Below are 18,900 nucleotides of genomic sequence, written 5' to 3'. Positions count from 1 at the left end.
TCCTGACACCAAGAGAAAAATGGTGACAGGGGAGGGACCTTCAGTTGACAGCCTCAGCTCTGTTCCTTTGAGTTGTCTGGAGGGTTGTGACTTTTCCGTACCAATCAGCTCTCAGAGCTCTCCTCACTGAGCTCTGCAGAGTGTAACTTCAGCTCTCCACCCCCTTTTTTATTTTTTTTTACTCAGGCTTTAAAAAAAACTGGACTTTGAACTGAAACAGAGAAGAGAAGACTGCAGATAACCAGATACAACGTATGTAGTAGGATTTGTTTCATCTCTGTGTATCACCTGAGGCCAGTCACTTCATTGGGTACATGGAAGGGTTTACAACAGCGGTTCTCAACCGGGGGGTCGCGACCCCTTTGGGGGTCGAGCGACCATTTCACAGGGGTTGCCTAAGACCATCGGAAAACACATATTTCCGATGGTCTTAGGAACCTAGACACCGCTCCTGTCTCAGGCGATCTGTGGGCGGGATGATATGCTGCCCCTGTAACCTGGCCACACCTCCGGGATCACTCAACAGCTCCGCCTCCTCGCCGCTGATTGGCCACCGGAACTGTAGCTCAGGAGAGGCACACAGGCGGCCAATCGCCGGCGAGGAGGTGGAGCTTGGAGAGGAGGAGCCGAGCGGCAGCGCGCGGAGATCGAAGAAGATCAAGGGAGCTGCAGGAGCGAGTGAAGAGAGAGGCCAGAGAAGGAAGACAGCTGACAGGTAAGTGCAAATTTTGCTGCTGCAGCCAGGTATGCAGGCTGTAGATGGGAGAGGGAGAGAGCGAGCCCAGGCTGGAGCAGGAGTCAGCAAGGTAAGTATCATTGGTGTCAGTGGGAGGGATAGTGCCCCATCATTTGTGTCACTAATACCAACGATGGGGCACTATTCCTCCCCCCACTGACACCAACGATGGGGCACTATTCCTCCCCCACTGACACCAACGATGGGGCACTATTCCTCCCACTGACACCAACGATGGGGCACTATTCCTCCCACTGACACCAACGATGGGGCACAATTCCTCCCACTGATACCAATGATGGGGCACTATTCCTCCCACTGACACCAATGATGGGGCACTATTCCTCCCACTGACACCAATGATGAGGCACTATTCCTCCCAATGACACCCACAATGGGGCACTATTCCTCCCATTGACACCCACAATGGGGCACTATTCCTGCCACTGACACCCACAATGGGGCACTATTCCTCCCACTGACACCAATGATGGGGCACTATTCCTCCCACTGACACCAATGATGGGGCACTATTCCTCCCACTGACACCAATGATGGGGCACTATTCCTCCCACTGATACCAATGATGGGGCACTATTCCTCCCACTGACACCAATGATGGGGCACTATTCCTCCCACTGAAACCAATGATGAGGCACTATTCCTCCCAATGACACCCACAATGGAGCACTATTCCTCCCACTGACACCCACAATGGGGCACTATTCCTCCCACTGACACCCACAATGGGGCACTATTCCTCCCACTGACACCCACGATGGGGCACTATTCCTCCCACTGACACCAATGATTGGGCACTATTCCTCCCACTGACGCCAATGATTGGGCACTATTCCTCCCACTGATGCCAATGATTGTACACTATTCCTCCCACTGATGCCAATGATTGTACACTATTCCTCCCACTGACGCCAATGATGGGGCACTATTCCTCCCACTGACGCCAATGATGGGGCACTATTCCTCCCACTGACGCCAATGATTGGGCACTATTCCTCCCACTGACACCAATGATGGAGCACTATTCCTCCCACTGACACCAATGATAGGGCACTATTCCTCCCACTGACACCGATGATGGGGCACTATTCCTTCCACTGATACCGATGATGGGGCACTATTCCTTCCACTGACATCAATGATGGGGCACTATTCCTCCCACTGACACCAATGGTGGGGCACTATTCCTCCCACTGACACCAATGATGGGGCACTATTCCCCCCACTGACACCAATGATGGGGCACTATTCCCCCCACTGACACCAATGATGGAGCACTATTCCTCCCACTGACACCAATGATGGGGCACTATTCCTCCCACTGACACCAATGATGGGGCACTATTCCTTCCACTGACACCAATGATGGGGCACTATTCCTCCCACTGATACCAATGATGGGGCACTATTCCTCCCACTGATACCAATGATGGGGCACTATTCCACCCACTGATACCAATGATGGGGCACTATTCCACCCACTTATACCAACGATGGGACACTATTCCTCCCACTGACACCAACGATGGGGCACTATTCATCCCACTGATACCATTGATGGGACACTATTCATCCGACTGACATCAGTGATGGGGCGCTAGTCCTCCCACTGCAAAATTACAGTTATGAAGTAGCAACGAAAATAATTTTATGGTTGGGGGTCACCACAACATGAGGAACTGTATTAAGGGGTCGCGGCATTAGAAAGGTTGAGAACCACTGGTTTACAACCACTTTAAAGATAAAGTATCAACAAAACAACTATTCTCAAGGAGATAGTCAACAAAGGGAGCCCCCATACTTTTCTCCTAACAAGGTCACTTTAGATTCACTTGCAGTTCAAACTCACAATTGACCTAAACACTGCATATTTCTATTATGTTGCCATTCTGAATAAGGTAATTGAATTGTACTATAAACCATGTGATGACCCAAGTGGGACTTGAACCCACAATCTCCAGCTCTGGAGGCTGATGCCTTCTCCCAGGGGCGTATATACCACAAGGCAAACAAGGCATTTGCCTGGGGCAGCATTTTTCAGGGGGGCAGCACTGTCCCCTGGAAGAAGGGACTGAGGAAGGGACACATGCGGCATGGGGATCAGGTGGGATCTGAGAGAGGCTGCGGGCTGGTTGACAGTATATGCAAAGCCCAACTCTCATTCTCAAGGATGTCCAGAGCTGTGAAGGCGAGCGTCTTTCTCTCTCTTGCCGGGTGGGGAAGGCGGTGTATGGGGGGCAATGGTAGTAGAAGGCTCTTTCAGGTGGGGGGGGGGCAGGTTGGTTGGTGTCAGGCTCTCTATACGGGGGGGGGGCGATTTTTGTGTTGCCTAGGGCAGTACAAAACCTACATACACCACTGCCTTCTCCATTAGGCCACTGGGCCCACTATAAGGAACCTATGTAACTCCGCAGTATCTTTCTGCAGTTTCTGTGGACCCCTTGACGTGCTATAGGTAAGCTAGGTCCATTGAGATTCTTACTATTAGGGAGATTGCTGAAAGATACCCTCTAAAAAAATTGGATCAAATGGAAAAAAAATGTCCTTTCGCCCATAGCAGCCAGAGAGGTTTCATCTCTTTTATCGTAGATAAGAAAATGAAAAGGGGAACTTGATTGGTTATTATCGTTCACACCACTGCCCAAGCTCTACTTGTATTTTTCTCTAATGGAGAAAGCATGAGCTCTGGAGGCTCTATTAGGCCACTGGGCCCACTATAAGGAACCTATGTAACTCCGCAGTATCTTTCTGCAGTTTCTGTGGACCCCATTGACGTGCTTTAGGTAAGCTAGGTCCATTGAGATTCATGCTATTAGGGAGATTGCTGAAAGATACCCTCTAGAAAATGAAAGAAGGAACTTGATTGGTTATTATCATTCACACCACTGGCCAAGCTCTACTTGTATTTTTCTTGTTTTCTTTTTGTCTGCAGATGCCAAAAGAACAAATAAACATGGAGGACGTGTGTCAGCTCAGGTGATCAGTACCGCCATCCAGGCCTGTGAGGCCTACCTGAATAGCCTGGAACACGATGACATTGATATGGAAACATGCTCAGCTTCCATCATGACAGATGCAGCGTGGGAAGAATTTCTGCGTCATTATTATCAGGTCATCCAGTAAGTGAACACCCAAGGAATCATTTATGATGTAATTTTTTTTTTTACATCCAAACATGATGTCATTTTTATATTATCGGACATCTGCCGTGAACTCAAAATTCCAGGCAGATATAAAAAAAACATTCAAAATAAAAATTATATTATTAATGAATAATAATATTTAGTGCTGCGCTCCCGTGCTAAATTAATTATATAAAAAAACTTTCAACAGTGATTATCAGTTCATAATCAAATTATATACTCAAAAACATATTAAAATAACAAAAACAATATAATATAATAGCCTTGATGCAAACAATTTGTGTGTTAAATGAACAGTCCTCTTGATAAATCCAAAAACTCGTGTCACCAAATGGGGAAAAACACCGATGAATATTAATATATATTGCGCTCACCTCCAATTTTTGCCTAATATATAAATAGGCAAAAAAACACTTTTTGTCCTGACAGGACAGATGAAAACTACTCCTGCTCCAGATCTCTCACATAGGTGTCCGTTTATGACACAGAGAATAGCTGCGATTCAACAGATCTCAGCTATTCTCTGGTCATTCACAGTTTATGACACTCAGGAGATCATGTCAGCCCTTCACTGGAGATCTGTGTTCTCCCTCCAGATTCTCCAGCCCAGAGCTGGAGAATCAGAGGGACCGAAAACTAAGCAGAGATAATTTACCTCTGTTTAGTAAACTGATCTTTTACTGTAATCTCGCGAGATTATAGTAAAATGAGCCGTTTTCCAGCGTTTGGAGACCGTTCTCCCTTCGTTCGGAGAACTGCTTCATAAACTGCATTCACAGGAGAACTGTGTTCTCCGAGAATGCCGGAGAACTGAACAGCGATCTATTACCGCTGGTTCATAAACGGACACCTCAGCTGGTTGCACGTTGTTGTATGCTAATGATCCACCTGGTGTCTCTCCACAATGCTGCTTAATAAGATGGATATGGAAGGATTCCTCACTCGCACCTCCAGGGCTCTATTTGTCTCTATATCCCCTCCAGAATATTCTGATCACTGGAGCTAAGTGTAAGGTGCCACCATAGCATGACTTCTGTAGTACTGAAATGGAGCTGAGTAACTTCACCAAAAAAAACATATCACTTGATTTTTATAAAAAAAACATTGTTTAATTCTGGGAGGTATTCATTAATAATTTAATACATTTTTTAAAATGCAACTAGTGTAACAACCTGAATATGACTTGGTAGCGGCGTCTTGCGGTCCTTGTTCAAACCTAGAGGTAGGAGTAGCCGTAGGAACACTTCAGGTGTGCTGCATGTAAATATACTAAAAGGGAACAAGATGAGAGGAAGAGCGAGCAGAAGGATGATCTCAACAGTCTGCTGCTATCTTTATCCAATCAGTGGGATAGGAGTAGAAAGAGGACATCACTGTATTTCTGAACTGTAAGTGGCATATTCACTTGGGTGTGATGTATGATGGGGCTGTGTCAATCTTTGGACTGGACAGACAGATAATAAAAATGCATCAGAGGGGAAGAGCAGGTTAAAGTGTTTCTTGACTAAATAAAGTTGTTTAGGAGATGAAGGTTTGCAGTATGTTGTCTTGCCTCGTAGAATATGCTAGCAGAACGAGGTAACAAGCCCCAATGTTGGGTCATGACTGGAATGTGTAGCTTGGGGGGATGGGTGAATAGACTCATGGAACCAGAAATACCTACCGTAACATTATAATAGTACAGTATGTTCTGGCTGTTAAATAATCACTTCCTATCTTATTTTAGTGATGGAGCTGTGATAGACCAATCGTCCTCCTATGTGGACCAGTGTGATCATGTTTTAAGACAATTGGCAGACGTGAACCCACAGCTGGACATTGAAGGTGACAGAAACATCTGGATTGTTAAACCGGGTGCCAAATCCAGAGGTAGAGGTGAGAGAACAAGAATCACATGGCCTTATGTCCTACCATACCTTGCCATACTGGCGTACCCAATCCATTTTGTCTGGAAGTTTTGTTTTCTCTGCCATAATTCATTACATCAAAAGAGTCAGCCCACCTAAGACTAATTTATCGGTTAGGAATGGAGAGTGGTTGATGTTGGAGTATTATATGCAGCCAATTATTATCTAGCACCTCACAGACCCTGAAGAGCTAGTAGTCAACATGGGGTTTATTTACTAAAGCTGGAGAGTGCAAAATCAAACTCCCTTCTGCATAGAAACCAATCAGCTTCTAACCTCAGCTTGTTCAATGAAGCTTTGGCAATGAAACCTTGAAGCTGATTGGTTTCTATGCAGAAGTGAGTCTGATTTTGGACTCTCCAGCTTTAGTAAATAAACCCCCATGTGTCAAACGCCTATGAATCTACTTTGGAGATACACTCACCAGCTACTTTATTACGTACACCTTGCTAGAACCAGGTTGGACTCCCTTTTGCCTTCAGAACTACCTCCATTCTTTGTGGCATAGATTCAACAAGATGTTGGAAACATTCCTCAGAGATTTTGGCCCATATTGACATGATAGCATTACGCAGTTGCTGCAGATTTGGCGGCTGCCCTTCCATGATGCGAATCTCCCGGTCCACCACATCCCCAAAGGTGCTCTATTGGATTGAGATCTGGTGATTGTGGAGGCCATTGGAGTACAGTGAACTCATTTTCATGTTCAAGAAACCAGTTTGAGATGAATTGAGCTTTGTGACACGGTGCATTGTCCTGCTAGAGATAGCCATCAGAAGATGGGGACACTGTAGTCATAAAGGGTGGACATGGTCAGCAGCAATACTCGGGTAGGCCACGGCTTTTAAACGATGCACAGTTGGTACTAAGGGGCCCAAAGTGTGCAAAGAATATATCCCTCACACCATTACACCACCACCAACAGCCTGAACTGTTGATACAAGGCAGGATGGATCCATACTTTCATGTTATGTACACCAAATTCTGACCCTACCATCTGAATGTCGCAACTGAAATCAAGACTCATCAGAACAGACAACATTTTTCCAATCTTCGTTTGTCCAATTTTGGTGAGCCTGTGCGAATTGTAACCTCCGTTTCCTGTTCTTAGTTGACAGGAGTGGCACCCGGTGTGGTCGCCTGCTGCTGTAGCGCATCCGTTTTAAGGTTCAACGTATTGTGCATTCAGAGATGGTCTTCTGCATACTTTGGTTGTAACGAGTGGTTATCTTAGTTACTGTTGCCTTTCTATGATCTCAAACCCCAGTCTACCCATTCTCCTCAGACCTCTAACATCAACAAGGCATTTTCGTCCACACATCTGCTCACTGGATATTTTCTCTTTTTCGGACCATTCTCTGTAAACCCTAGAGATGGTTGTGCGTGATAATCCCAGTAGATCAGCAGTTATGAAATTCTCAGACCAGCTTGTCTGACACCAACAACCAGGCCACATCCAGAGTCACTTAAATCCCCTTTCTTCCCTATTCTGATGCTCGGTTTGAACTTCAGCAAATCGTCTTCACCACATCTAGATGCCTAAATGCATTGAGTTACTGCCATGTGATTGGCTGAATAGTAGTTTGTGTTACCACACAATTGAACGGGTGTTCCTAATAAAGAGGCTGGTGAGTGTATAAAGGACACAGGAGCACATGGAAGAAAACTGTGCAAACAAAGAGAGCAGATACAGACTCCATGCAGATGATTGGGACCTGATAAGAACTGCACCCAAGACCCCAGCATTGCAATACTGTACAACAAAATAGTTCTAGTTGTTCCATATGTGTTGAGATCATCCAAGTTACAGGCAGATGGATGTGGTTGGCGGAATCTCTAACATGGTTGAAATTCCTTTTTTCCAGGAATAATCTGTATGGATCGTTTGGAGGAAATTCTGAAGTTGGTGGATTGCGATCCCATGATCGTTAAGGATGGCAAATGGGTGGTGCAGAAATACATTGAGAGACCACTGCTCATCCATGGCACAAAGTTTGATGTCCGCCAGTGGTTCCTTGTTACGGACTGGAATCCGCTGACGATTTGGTTTTACCGAGAATGTTACGTCCGCTTTTCAACCCAGCCGTTCTCCCTGGAAAATCTAGACACGTAGGTTAGGTTGGGACTGTACAGAAACTAGCTGTTTAAAAAACACTTTTATATGTTAAACATGCAGGCTAGGCTACAAGGTTTGGTTTGCACAGTTTCACAGATACCAACCGGCTAGGACCATATACGTGCTGCCATGTCACCCGCTGTGGAAAGTGTTGTCAAGATAACTCCATACTGACAAAGCAAAATGATGAGGGGCCGCATTATCATGTATATTGTACATCAATGTATAATGTAGAGGTAACATACCTACTTTGGGCCCACCCTATATATGCAGCCACAGTTCTGCACTCACATTGTACAGTTGACCCAAACTTTACCCAATATATTTTACAGGTATACGTCGATAGATAGACTCCAGTGAAACATGGAGATTTTTCTTTTTAACCAACCAATAGCACACAACATTGCAGCTCAATGGTCCTGATATTTATCTTGTGTAGTTGACTTTCCCCTTGCTAAATATGTATTCCTGTTGGTTCAGCATAACAATCAAAATTACCACATCACAGGGAATGGGTGTATGGTGCCACATCCAAAATGTTGAGACCAAAAAGAGAAGAAGAGGGAGATTCTCTCAGAATGAAGGGGACAATAAAGGCACCATACTAATGCATAGCATAATTTGGTTAAAATATATATTTATTAATTAACATAAATATAAAAATAGTGGAATATTACATAACCACCATGTAAAATTCATACATTTTATATACACATCAACCTTCATAAACCATACAAAGTCATGGCTGGTATTGTGTCCCGTTTTATGCCAACACATTTCTCAGTTTACAGCTACTTCATCAAGGACATCATGGGACTATTTAAAGATTTAAAGCATTATTTCATAGTACCAATAACATTTCCATTAACAACATTTCATATATCAACAAAAATTTTATTTACAGCTTTCCACAGCGTCAGTTAATAACCTAACTGCCGCTAATTCTGAGAGGGTGCTATATATACGTGGTTTAAGAAATCCTACCCCAGGTGGCAATAGGGGAGTGCCTGCAGGACACTGGGATAGATAAAGGGGAGGCAGAATAGAGCCGTAGCCAGCTGTGTAATCCCAACTATTACAAAAAAAAAAATGGAGAAAACAAACTATGTATACCCACAAGCCAAGGCTCCAGTGAAACATGGGAGATTTTTCTTTCCAACCAACTCAGAGAACACGACTTAGCAGCTCAATCGTTCTGATATTTATCTTGTGTAGTTGACTTTCCCCTTGCTAAATACTTATTCCTGTTGGTTCCGCTTAAGAATAATTGTAAGTCTGGGGCTGGTCAAAGTGTTCCATGTTTCCAGTACTTCCCTCCCCAATGTAGCTTTTAACATACACTGGATAATAAGGTGGAGGATGAGCAGAATCATGTGACAGATACTGCAGTACCTAACAAAACGCAAGTAAGAAGTCTGCAAAACCAGACTACATTTGATGATTTAAGACTTTCTGACATTCCTGTAGTATTTGTTTTGATGACCTTGCCTGATCATTGGGAATTTCAGAAAAAGGAAGTGCTGTTTGAATAGTATTAAGGTGTAATACTGTACAGAACAGAACAGAACTCAGTCGAATTGTATTCCCTTAGCTCTATCCATTTATGCCACAACTCCATCCAGAAGAATTTTGAGATCTCCCGCCATCGCCACCCTCAGGTGCCATTGGAAAATATGTGGTCCAGTGACCAATTCCAGGCCCATCTGGAAAAAACCCTCCCCCAGGTGGCATTAGGAGAGGGCCTGCCAGGCAGAAAAGAGCCGTAGCCAGCTGTGTAATCCCAACTATAACAACAAATGGAGAAAACAAGCTACGTTTACCCACAAGCCAAGTCTCCAGTAAAACATAGAGATTTTTCTTTCCAACCAACTCGACTTAGCAGCTCAATGGTTCTGATATTTATCTTGTGTAGTTGACTTTCCCCTTGCTAAATATGTATTCCTGTTAGTTCATCTTAGGAATAATTGTAAGTCTGGGCCTGGTCAATGTGTTCCATGTTTCCAGTACTTCCCTCCCCCTCCCCAGTGTAGGTTTTAATGTACACTGGATAATAATGTGGATGATAAGCAGAATCATGTGACAGATACTGCAGTACCGAACAAACTGCAAGTAGGAAGTCTGCAAAACAAGACTACATTTAATGATTTAAGACTTTCTGACATTCCTGTACAGTATTTGTTTTGATGACCTTGCCTGGGAATCTCAGAAAAAGGAAGTTCTGTTTGAATTGTATTAAGAACATAACATAACACAGTCAAACTTTATTCCCTTAGCTCTATTCATTTATGCAACAACTCCATCCAGAAGAATTTTGAGAACTCCCGCCATCGCCACCCTCAGGTGCCATTGGACAATATGTGGTCCAGTGACCAGTTCCAGGCCCATCTTCAGAGGCTAGGAGAAAGACATGCCTGGACTGACATCATTGTCCCAGGGATGAAAGCTGCCATCATACATGCCATGCAGAGTGCTCAGGATGTTGTGGAGTTCAGAAAAAGCAGCTTTGAATTATATGGGGCCGACTTCATGTTCGGAGAGGACTTCAAACCCTGGCTGATTGAGATCAATGCCAGTCCAACCATGGCCCCTTCAACGGCAGTGACCACCAGAATGTGTGCCAGCGTTCAGGAGGACACCATACGCATCATCATAGATAGGAAGCACGATCGCAACTGTGATGTTGGCAGTTTTGAACTCATCTATAAACAGGTACAGATAATCCATGAACACGAGAAACCCTTAAAACTAAATGTTGAGATTCCACTGTTCAGGGGGCCAAAGCAATATAAAAGATTACAGTTTCCTGGAAATGTTCTAGCTTGGTGACGTATACAGGAAGGCCACTTGCTTCAGAAAGCTGTCTCTATTGCTGTAGTCAAGCCTTTGAAAATAGCAACAAGACGTCATTTTGCAAATTTCTAGCAGCGTATTGTGAAACATGGGATTTTTTAGGCAGAACTATTAAAAAATATACTTTATTTATTCAATTAAATATAAAACCTGCTAATATAATATACAATGTTTTGTAAAATCAATCCATAATACAATCTTATTCATCGGTTTCACCAAAACATTTTATAAAATTGGTATACAGATATGCTGGGCTTATGTGGGCCGACACGTTTCATGGAATACTCTACTTCTTCAGGAGCCGTCAGTCTAGTATTGTATCAAAATTGATCTGAAGAAAAAAGGAGTATACATATATGTGTCATAATTATGAAATACCATCTTGACCTAAGGGCCAGGAACCCACCGCATGCTATGACAGAGAAAGAAAAAGCAGCCATGGAACAGGGTCCAGAGGAGGGACAATGGCAGTGAAAGAGTCTCCATAGTTTCCAAAATGATAATGCATTAAAAATAATGAAGGTTACTCTACCTCAATAAAACCAAATGGCCAGAATCCATCAGTTGCTAACATAAGGAAGGGATCTGTATTCATAGCATTATGCAAAACTATTATTATTATTATACAGTATTTATATAGCGCCAAAGGGTATGCTCAGCGCTGTACGGTATCAAGGGGGACAGAACATGAGACGAGACAGTAACAATACAATACACGAGGGGTTCGAGGGCCCTGCTCTTTCGAGCTTACAATCTAGGAGGGAGGGGAAGGTAGTACAGGAGGAGATGGCTGTGGGGGATGGAGTGGTGGGAGGAGTGGAGGAGGTTAGTTGCTAGGTGAGGTCAGGCGTTAGGTGAGGTTGGGGTAGGCTTCCCTGAAGAGGAGGGTTTTCAGGGTGCGCCTGAAGGTGAGGAGGGTAGGTGACAGTCTGATGGATTGGGGTAGGGAGTTCCAGAGGATGGGGGAAGTCCTGGAGAAGTGCTGCAATCGGGCGTGGGAGGAGGAGACCAGGGAGCTAGAGAGTAGGAGGTCCTGTGAGGAGCGGAGGGCACGGGTAGGGAGGTATTTGGGTATCAGGTCAGTTATGTAGTTTGGGGCGGCATTGTGAATGGCTTCGTAGGTCAGGGTTAGCAGTTTGAATTTGATGCGTTGGGCAACCAGGAGCCAATGAAGGGATTGGCAGAGGGGGGAGCCAGATGTGGAGCGGTTGGTGAGGTGGATGAGTCTAGCCGCTGAGTGTAGGATCGACTGGAGTGGGGATAGCGTTCATTTGGGTAGGCCAAAATCCTCCAGTTTATAACAGAGGCATCTGAAAAAAGGAAATTTTTATTCAGGTAAAGTGAGCTTCATTATTGTTTTTGAATTATAATTTTGGAAACTATGGAGACTCTTTCATTATCATGATAACTAGACAGAAAATAGCCTAACAATTTTATTTTCTTGGGGTGTATATCCAAAATAACCCATTCATATGAAAAAGCTTTCGTAGATCAATAAACCATCAACTCAAAGTCACTCTTTTTTTTTAGACCATTATTATATAATTAGGCCTCATGCACACAGGGGCTTTTTGCAGCTACTTTTAGGGGCGTTTTCAGCCCTCCATGTTATCCTATGTATCCATGCACACAAACATTAGGAGCTTTTAGTAGCAGTAGTGTTTACCAGCAGGAAGAAAAAACCCATGGCCAGTGCATCCAGGAGCAGCAGCGTTTTGTCAGAAAAATGCTTGATGTGTCTAAACGCGTATTAATGATAGGCGCTTATTATTCTCGCCAATTAAATGGATTATCGCCAAAGCACTTGACACCTGTAAACGCGCCTAAATGCTTGTAAAACTGTTAGACGCTTTGATAAGACTCAGGCGTTATTTCTGCCAAAACGCAGCTGCCAAGAGGAGGAGCTTTTTTAAAACGTACTGTGTGCATGAGGCCTTGACGTGTAATTTTAGATATACATAATGAGATGGCACCACTCCCACCCTGCTAAATTCCAGAAAGTTTTCAGGCCATCTAGGAGATTCAGTCACATACGTGAGTTTTTGGTCTTCCTCAGGATGTCATCCCCAGTGGAGTTGACTAGTAGTTACCTGATCTAGTTCCAAGAGAAACCTCCCACCTACAGTGCCTTGAAAAAGTATTCATACCCCTTGAAATTTTCCACATTTTGTCATGTTACAACCAAAAATGGTAATGTATTTTTGTTGTGAGGATGCTTTTCTTCATCAGGGACAGGGAAGCTGGTCAGAGTTGATGGGAAGATGGATGAAGCTAAATGCAGAGCAATCTTGGAAGAAAACCTGTTAGAGTCTGCAAAAGACTTGTGACTGGGGCGGAGGTTCACCTTCCAGCAGGACAACGACCCGAAACAACCAGCCAGAGCTACAATGGAATTGTTCCGATCAAAGCATATTTATTATTATTATAATACATGATTTCTATAGTGCCAATAGTTTGCACAGTGCTTTACAAAATGAAGGTAGACATTATAGTTACAATACAATTTTGTACAAGAGGGAAACAGATGTGTTAGAATGGCCCAGTCAAAGTCTAGACCTAAATTCAATGGAGAATCTGTGGCAAGACTTGAAAATTGCTGTTCACAGACACTCTCCATCCAATCTGACAGAGCTTGAGCTATTTTGCAAAGAAGAACGGGCAAAAATGTTCCTCTCTGAATGTGCAAAGCTGGTAGAGACATCCCCAAAAAGACTTGCAGCTGTAATTGCAGTGATAGGTGGTCCTACAAAGTATTGACTCTGGGGGGCTGAATACAAATGCATGCTGCACTTTTCACATATTTATTTGTAAAAAATTTGGAAAACCATTTCTCATTTTCCTTCCACTTCACAATTATGTGCCACTTTGTGTTGGTCTATCACATAAAATACCAATAAGACACATTTACATTTTTGGTTAGAACATGACAAAATGTGGAAAATTTCGAGAGGTATGAATACTTTTTCAAGGCACTGTGTATAAGTGGACCACTGCTTCTGAAAGCTGTCAATAACATCAGTTACTTTTCACTTCTTGCACTATAAAAGACCAGCAATGGAGAACTGTGGTAACATCTTGATTGTGTTACAGGCTGCAGTAGACATCCCTCAATACATTGGAATAAATTTGCTGGTTGAAGGAGCCATGGTGAAAAAGCCACGTGTCCCTCTTCCAAGACAACCCACTAACCTTGTCAACCCAGGCATGACTCACCTGATCAACCACCAAAGATCTCTCTCCATGGTGCAAGCCAAGGTGTCAACAGCAACAAGCTTTGCTGGGCCTCATGATACCACCAGACACCCACCTGCCATCCCATATTCAACATTCAAAGCAAATCATCGTACCAAAACACTGCACACCTTGAACAGGGCAAAAACCACAGTCCTAGATAAAGAAAACAAAGCAACGTCCGAAGTTCGGTGCGGATCAGAGAGCGTAGAGTTGGTCAGGCTTTCTGAGAAGTTTGGTGTTGATCATAAGAACACAAAATCGCTCATGCATGGAGTAAGCACGGCAAAAGTCATACAGCTTCACCAACGTTTGCTTGCCACTCCTAAGCTGTGTCTTTCGGAAAAGCCTTCTTTAACAAAACACCTGATTGGGCAGAAAGATGCATCACGTCTGGATCTGAAGATTACAAGCCTTGACTCAGGAGAAATGCAGCTTCTTAAGAGGGTGACGAGGGCAGGTAAAGACATCTGTCATTTATAAAGCATACACTCATAATTTGTCCAAGAAGGAGTTTAATTGGTTGATTGCTTCTAGTTTTTAAAGCGGAGCTCCACCCAAAAGGTAAGTTCCGCTTTAAGGACTGCTTCCTCGCTCCCTATTAAGGATTAGTACCTTTGGGGGGTGGGGGGGAGCGGGTACCCGAATTTGACAGGTACCCGCTCCCATTTCCGGTCCGACTGCCTAGGCGATCAGAAACGGAAGGTGTCCTCCCTCCCTCCCTGTAGTCTTTTGGGACACGTGACAGGTCCCAGAAGACTACAGGACCATTCAGGAAGCACAGCGCTACTCGCGCATGCGCAGTGGGTACCCGGCTGTGAAGCCGCAAGCTGTCACAGCCGGGTGCCCACACTGAAGATGCCGGCCTCCTGGAATACAGGACAGCCGGTGAAACGGGGGACACACCACGGGACCGAGGAACAGGTAAGTGGCTGTTTTTTATTAAAAGTCAGGAGGTACAGTTTTCGTAGCTGCTGACTTTTATTTTTTGACAGGGTGAGCTTTAACTGCATAGTACACTTTTAATGGCGATCGCTTTTCCATTTGACGTATAAGGGCTACCCAAGGGCTGTGGTAAAGCCAATATCTCCAACTAGACATGTATGAATCGTTTCATTACAAATTGAAATTTGGACAAAATTTGTTATTCAGAGATTCGGATGTATCAGAATTTCTGAATCACAATAACAAATTTCAACAAATGTGAAAGAATTATAATGAAAACAACGAATGCTTTCGTATTCATTTGTTTAACCACTTGCCCTCCAGAGGATTTACCCCCCCCCCCCCCCCTTCCTGACCAGGCCATTTTTTGCGATACGGCGCTGCATTACTTTAACTGACAATTGCGCGGTCATTCAACGCTGCACCCAAATGAAATTTTTGTCCTTTTTTCCCACAATTAGAGCTTTTTTCCAGTGGTATTTGATCACCTGTGCGGTTTTAATTTTTTGTGCTATAAACAAAAAAAAGACCAACAATTTTGAGAAAAAAAAACAATATTTTTGACTTTTTGCTATTAAACATGTCCAGTAAAAAAATTTAAAAAATCAAATTTTGTCATAAATTTAAGCCAAAATGTATTCTGCTCCATGTCTGGGTGGTGATCAGCGACTTATAGCGGGACTGCAGCGAGCTTTCTGGGGGTGAACTGACTAACTGCCACTGATATCCCCAGTGACACTAATACAGTGGTCAGTGCTAATAAAAAAAAAGCACTGATACTGCACTAAAGGCACTGGGCAGGAAGGGGTCAATATATGGGGCGATCAAAGGGTTAACTGTGTGTTGTTTCACATTATGTGCTGTGTGGGTGCTTTCAAGTGTGGCTCTGCACAGACATTTCCCTCCTTTTTCTTTTTTAGCTAAAAATACGGTATATAATGAATGAATCCAACATGAAACAAAATAAAAGAAAAAATTCCTTTCTTCTGAGTACTCTACACTAAACTGAGCATGCTAGGTGAGGTTGATTATCTACCTCACGGGTGTCAAACTGGTGGCCGTCCAGCTGTTGCCAAACTACAAGTCCCATGAGGCATTGCAAGATTGACAGTTACAAGCATGACTCCCAAAGGCAGAGGCATGATGGGACTTGTAGTTTCGCAACAGCTGGAGGGCCGCCAGTTTGACACCCCTGATCTACCTATAATGTACTGACATCTTGAATGTTAGTGTCCAGATCCTCCTGTAGGTGGTAGTATAGCCATAACATGGAATTTAGAGACGTGTCCCTAATAGAACATATAGAAAATGATGCTGGTATCCCCTATGTGTAAAATAGACCTTGTTACTAAACTAACCTTCTTTATCATGCAGGACTTGACTCCCATCGGATGCCCTGCCTGTTCTGTAAGGGAATCTCGTCTCTGCAAGCCACATGCAGCTGTTGTAAAAGCACCAAACTCCCCCCTAAACCAATCCGCTTCCAGCTATCCAAAGGGACGCATCTCAGCAGGTTCCACGGAGGAGCACAACAGCTCTCGGCACGAGGAACCGCCATCATCACATCCTTGCTGCTGTGAATCTCATCTGTCAGTCCATGCATTGACCTTTGGTTTTAAAGAGACTCTGTCACCTTAAAAACATGAACGCTGCAGGTATACAGTGCCTATATTTTTATTTTTTTCAAGGTGACAGAGTCTCTCTAAAGTCAACCTATCACCAACTCAGAGACCTTACCAATGCAGACTAGACAGTATTGAAAGGTATCTCTTGCATTAGAATCTGTTGCTGCGGCATGATACTGTAAAACCTGCAATATGCAAACACTGACTTTTTCAAAAGTCAGCAGCTGGAATCGCTTCCTGCACCTCCCTATATACACATTGCATTGTGGGATGATTGGGAACATTTTCAGCCTCGACATCTCCAAAGACAGAACGTTTGAATATTGTAGGCCACAGAGTTGTGGAGGCTCCTCGGGGGCCCTGCAGTGGAAGACTCATGTAACCAATCAGAACCCGGTGCTGTCTTATCTTCATTGGTAAACTTAGCCATATCAGTTGGGGGAGTGGCAGGTTTGTTTTAGAGAAACATGGAGGCTGCCATTGTTGACGGGTCTATCTGTAAATGTTGGCTGCCTGGCTGTTTCTTGCTTCAATAACTTGTGACCTGGAAAAAGCACTCAGGATTTGACTCTTCTGTGACTTTCTCTACATTCTTGATCCAAGGGGTGACTCAAAGTATTGAACTAGTAGCTTCTCTGCACCAAAAAAAATTAGCACTTTAAACTGTCATCCAATGTCTTCTAATACTGCTGCTGTTGCTGTCTTTACAATCAGCCTCTAAGAAGCCCAGGACCCTGGGTGCGTGGGCCATTCCACAGTCTTCACTGGTGCTACCTTCTCCGAGTTTCCCTCTTTAAAAACATATTCAACATATTTCTGCCATAAATGCAAATTTTACTGTTTTATCCCTTTAAAAATGCTGCAAGTACAGAAAAAGACCAATCAAATCTGCCAGAAATCCAATGAGCTCCCAACTTCCTGTAGTGAGGTGACAACGCTGCTTCTGCTGCACTGAACTCCCAAACAGTGTTGTCAGCCCTTCCAAGCTCTTCTCTGCTGGATTACAGAACACCTTCCCCTCTCCATAACCCAAGGGAAAAGTGTACTGTAGTCAAGTAGAGAACTCAGACAGGACTGACAACACTGCCTGGGATTTCAGTAAAATATATCGGTATTTTGGTGTTGGAGGGGTATAGCCAAAGTAACTTAAAATTCCAATAAAAATCCAGTGAAAAGTTCAATAACAAGTCCGTAAATAAAGTCCAACTTATAGCCAGGGGAATTAAAGGGAGAGGGATTGTTGGACAGGCTGTGGTTACTCAAGGGGGGCAGTGGGCAATAAATGGTAGCATCAGCGGCAGCTCCCTTAGAGTAAAGCTGAACTCTGTAAACAGGGAAAGAGAAAATAGGGGCGCCAATCTAAGTGCAGCATTAAAAGTCATTTATTGCAAGGTTAAAAATATTAGCAACTCACTAGACATAAGTTGATAAAAGGCATGTCACCTTCGTACGGGGTCCTGAAGGATCGAGAATCCGGCACAGCGAGTCTGGGCGTCCCATTGGTAGTTGAGAGCAGGTTCTCTGAGGCACAGGAAGCATCCGGCCACGATGAAGGAACCAGCCTGGAGCGGAGATGGCGCTGGAGTAGACATGATGTCAGAGCGTGATGGCGTGAAACAGGGGGCGGTAATGCGTTTCGAAGCGTAGCTTCTTCTTCAGACCTCCTAAAGGCCTGAAGAATAAGCTGTGCTTGGAAACGCGTTACCACCCGTTTCACGCCATCTCGCACCGACGTCTGACGTCACGTCCGCTCCAGCGCCATTTGTGCTCCAGGCTGGTTCTTTCATCGCGGCCGGCCGCTTCCTCAGCCTCAGGGAACCTGCTCTCAGCTATCAACGGGATGCCCAGACTCGCTGTGCCGCATATCGGCTCCTGGATCCTTCAGGACCCCGTACGAGGGTGACATGTCTTTTATCAACTTATGTCTAGTGAGTTGCTAATATTTTTAACCTTGCAATAAATTCCTTCTAATGCTGCACTTAGATTGGACCTATTTTCTCTTTCCTTGGGATTTCAGTGCAGCAGAGGCAGTGGTGTCAGTTCACTAAAAGAGGTCATGAGCACACTGGATTTCGGACACGGTCAACAGGTATTTTTTGGTACTTTTTTAATGAGAAATAAAATATAGGGAACTGTGCACATATTGAAGAGATGTACTTAATACTTTTTTTTTTTTTTGTAACTTTGACCAGACATACGCCCTCAGAGACTATATGACCCGTGCTGTTTGTGAGGCCCCCTACAGGCTAAAAATGGTGCATACACTGTGCTTTACTATTGCATACATGAGACTGTGATATATACTTTTTCTGTACTGATTGATGTA

At 44.0% G+C, this 18,900-nt stretch overlaps 1 protein-coding gene across 1 annotated transcript in view; it reads left to right on the top strand.

The window, feature by feature from the left end:
* The window catches only part of LOC149458597 (tubulin tyrosine ligase 3-like), a 43,043-nt gene extending 26,514 nt beyond the window's left edge, over positions 1–16,529 (top strand). The window contains exons 7-12 of the mRNA XM_089682011.1: positions 3,690–3,876; positions 5,627–5,775; positions 7,673–7,916; positions 10,197–10,632; positions 13,864–14,464; positions 16,324–16,529. Of these exons, the coding sequence (XP_089538137.1) occupies positions 3,690–3,876; positions 5,627–5,775; positions 7,673–7,916; positions 10,197–10,632; positions 13,864–14,464; positions 16,324–16,529 (1,823 nt within the window). The remainder of the gene's footprint in view (positions 1–3,689; positions 3,877–5,626; positions 5,776–7,672; positions 7,917–10,196; positions 10,633–13,863; positions 14,465–16,323) is intronic.
* Positions 16,530–18,900: the final 2,371 nt, after the last annotated feature.

Source organism: Staurois parvus, unplaced genomic scaffold (assembly GCF_062004578.1).
Source record: "Staurois parvus isolate SC_StPar_1 unplaced genomic scaffold, SC_StPar_1.0 ptg000283l, whole genome shotgun sequence".
Classification (NCBI taxonomy): Eukaryota; Metazoa; Chordata; class Amphibia; order Anura; family Ranidae; genus Staurois; species Staurois parvus.
Note: the sequence above shows the minus strand (reverse complement) of the source record. Positions and strands in the feature narration are given on the sequence as shown.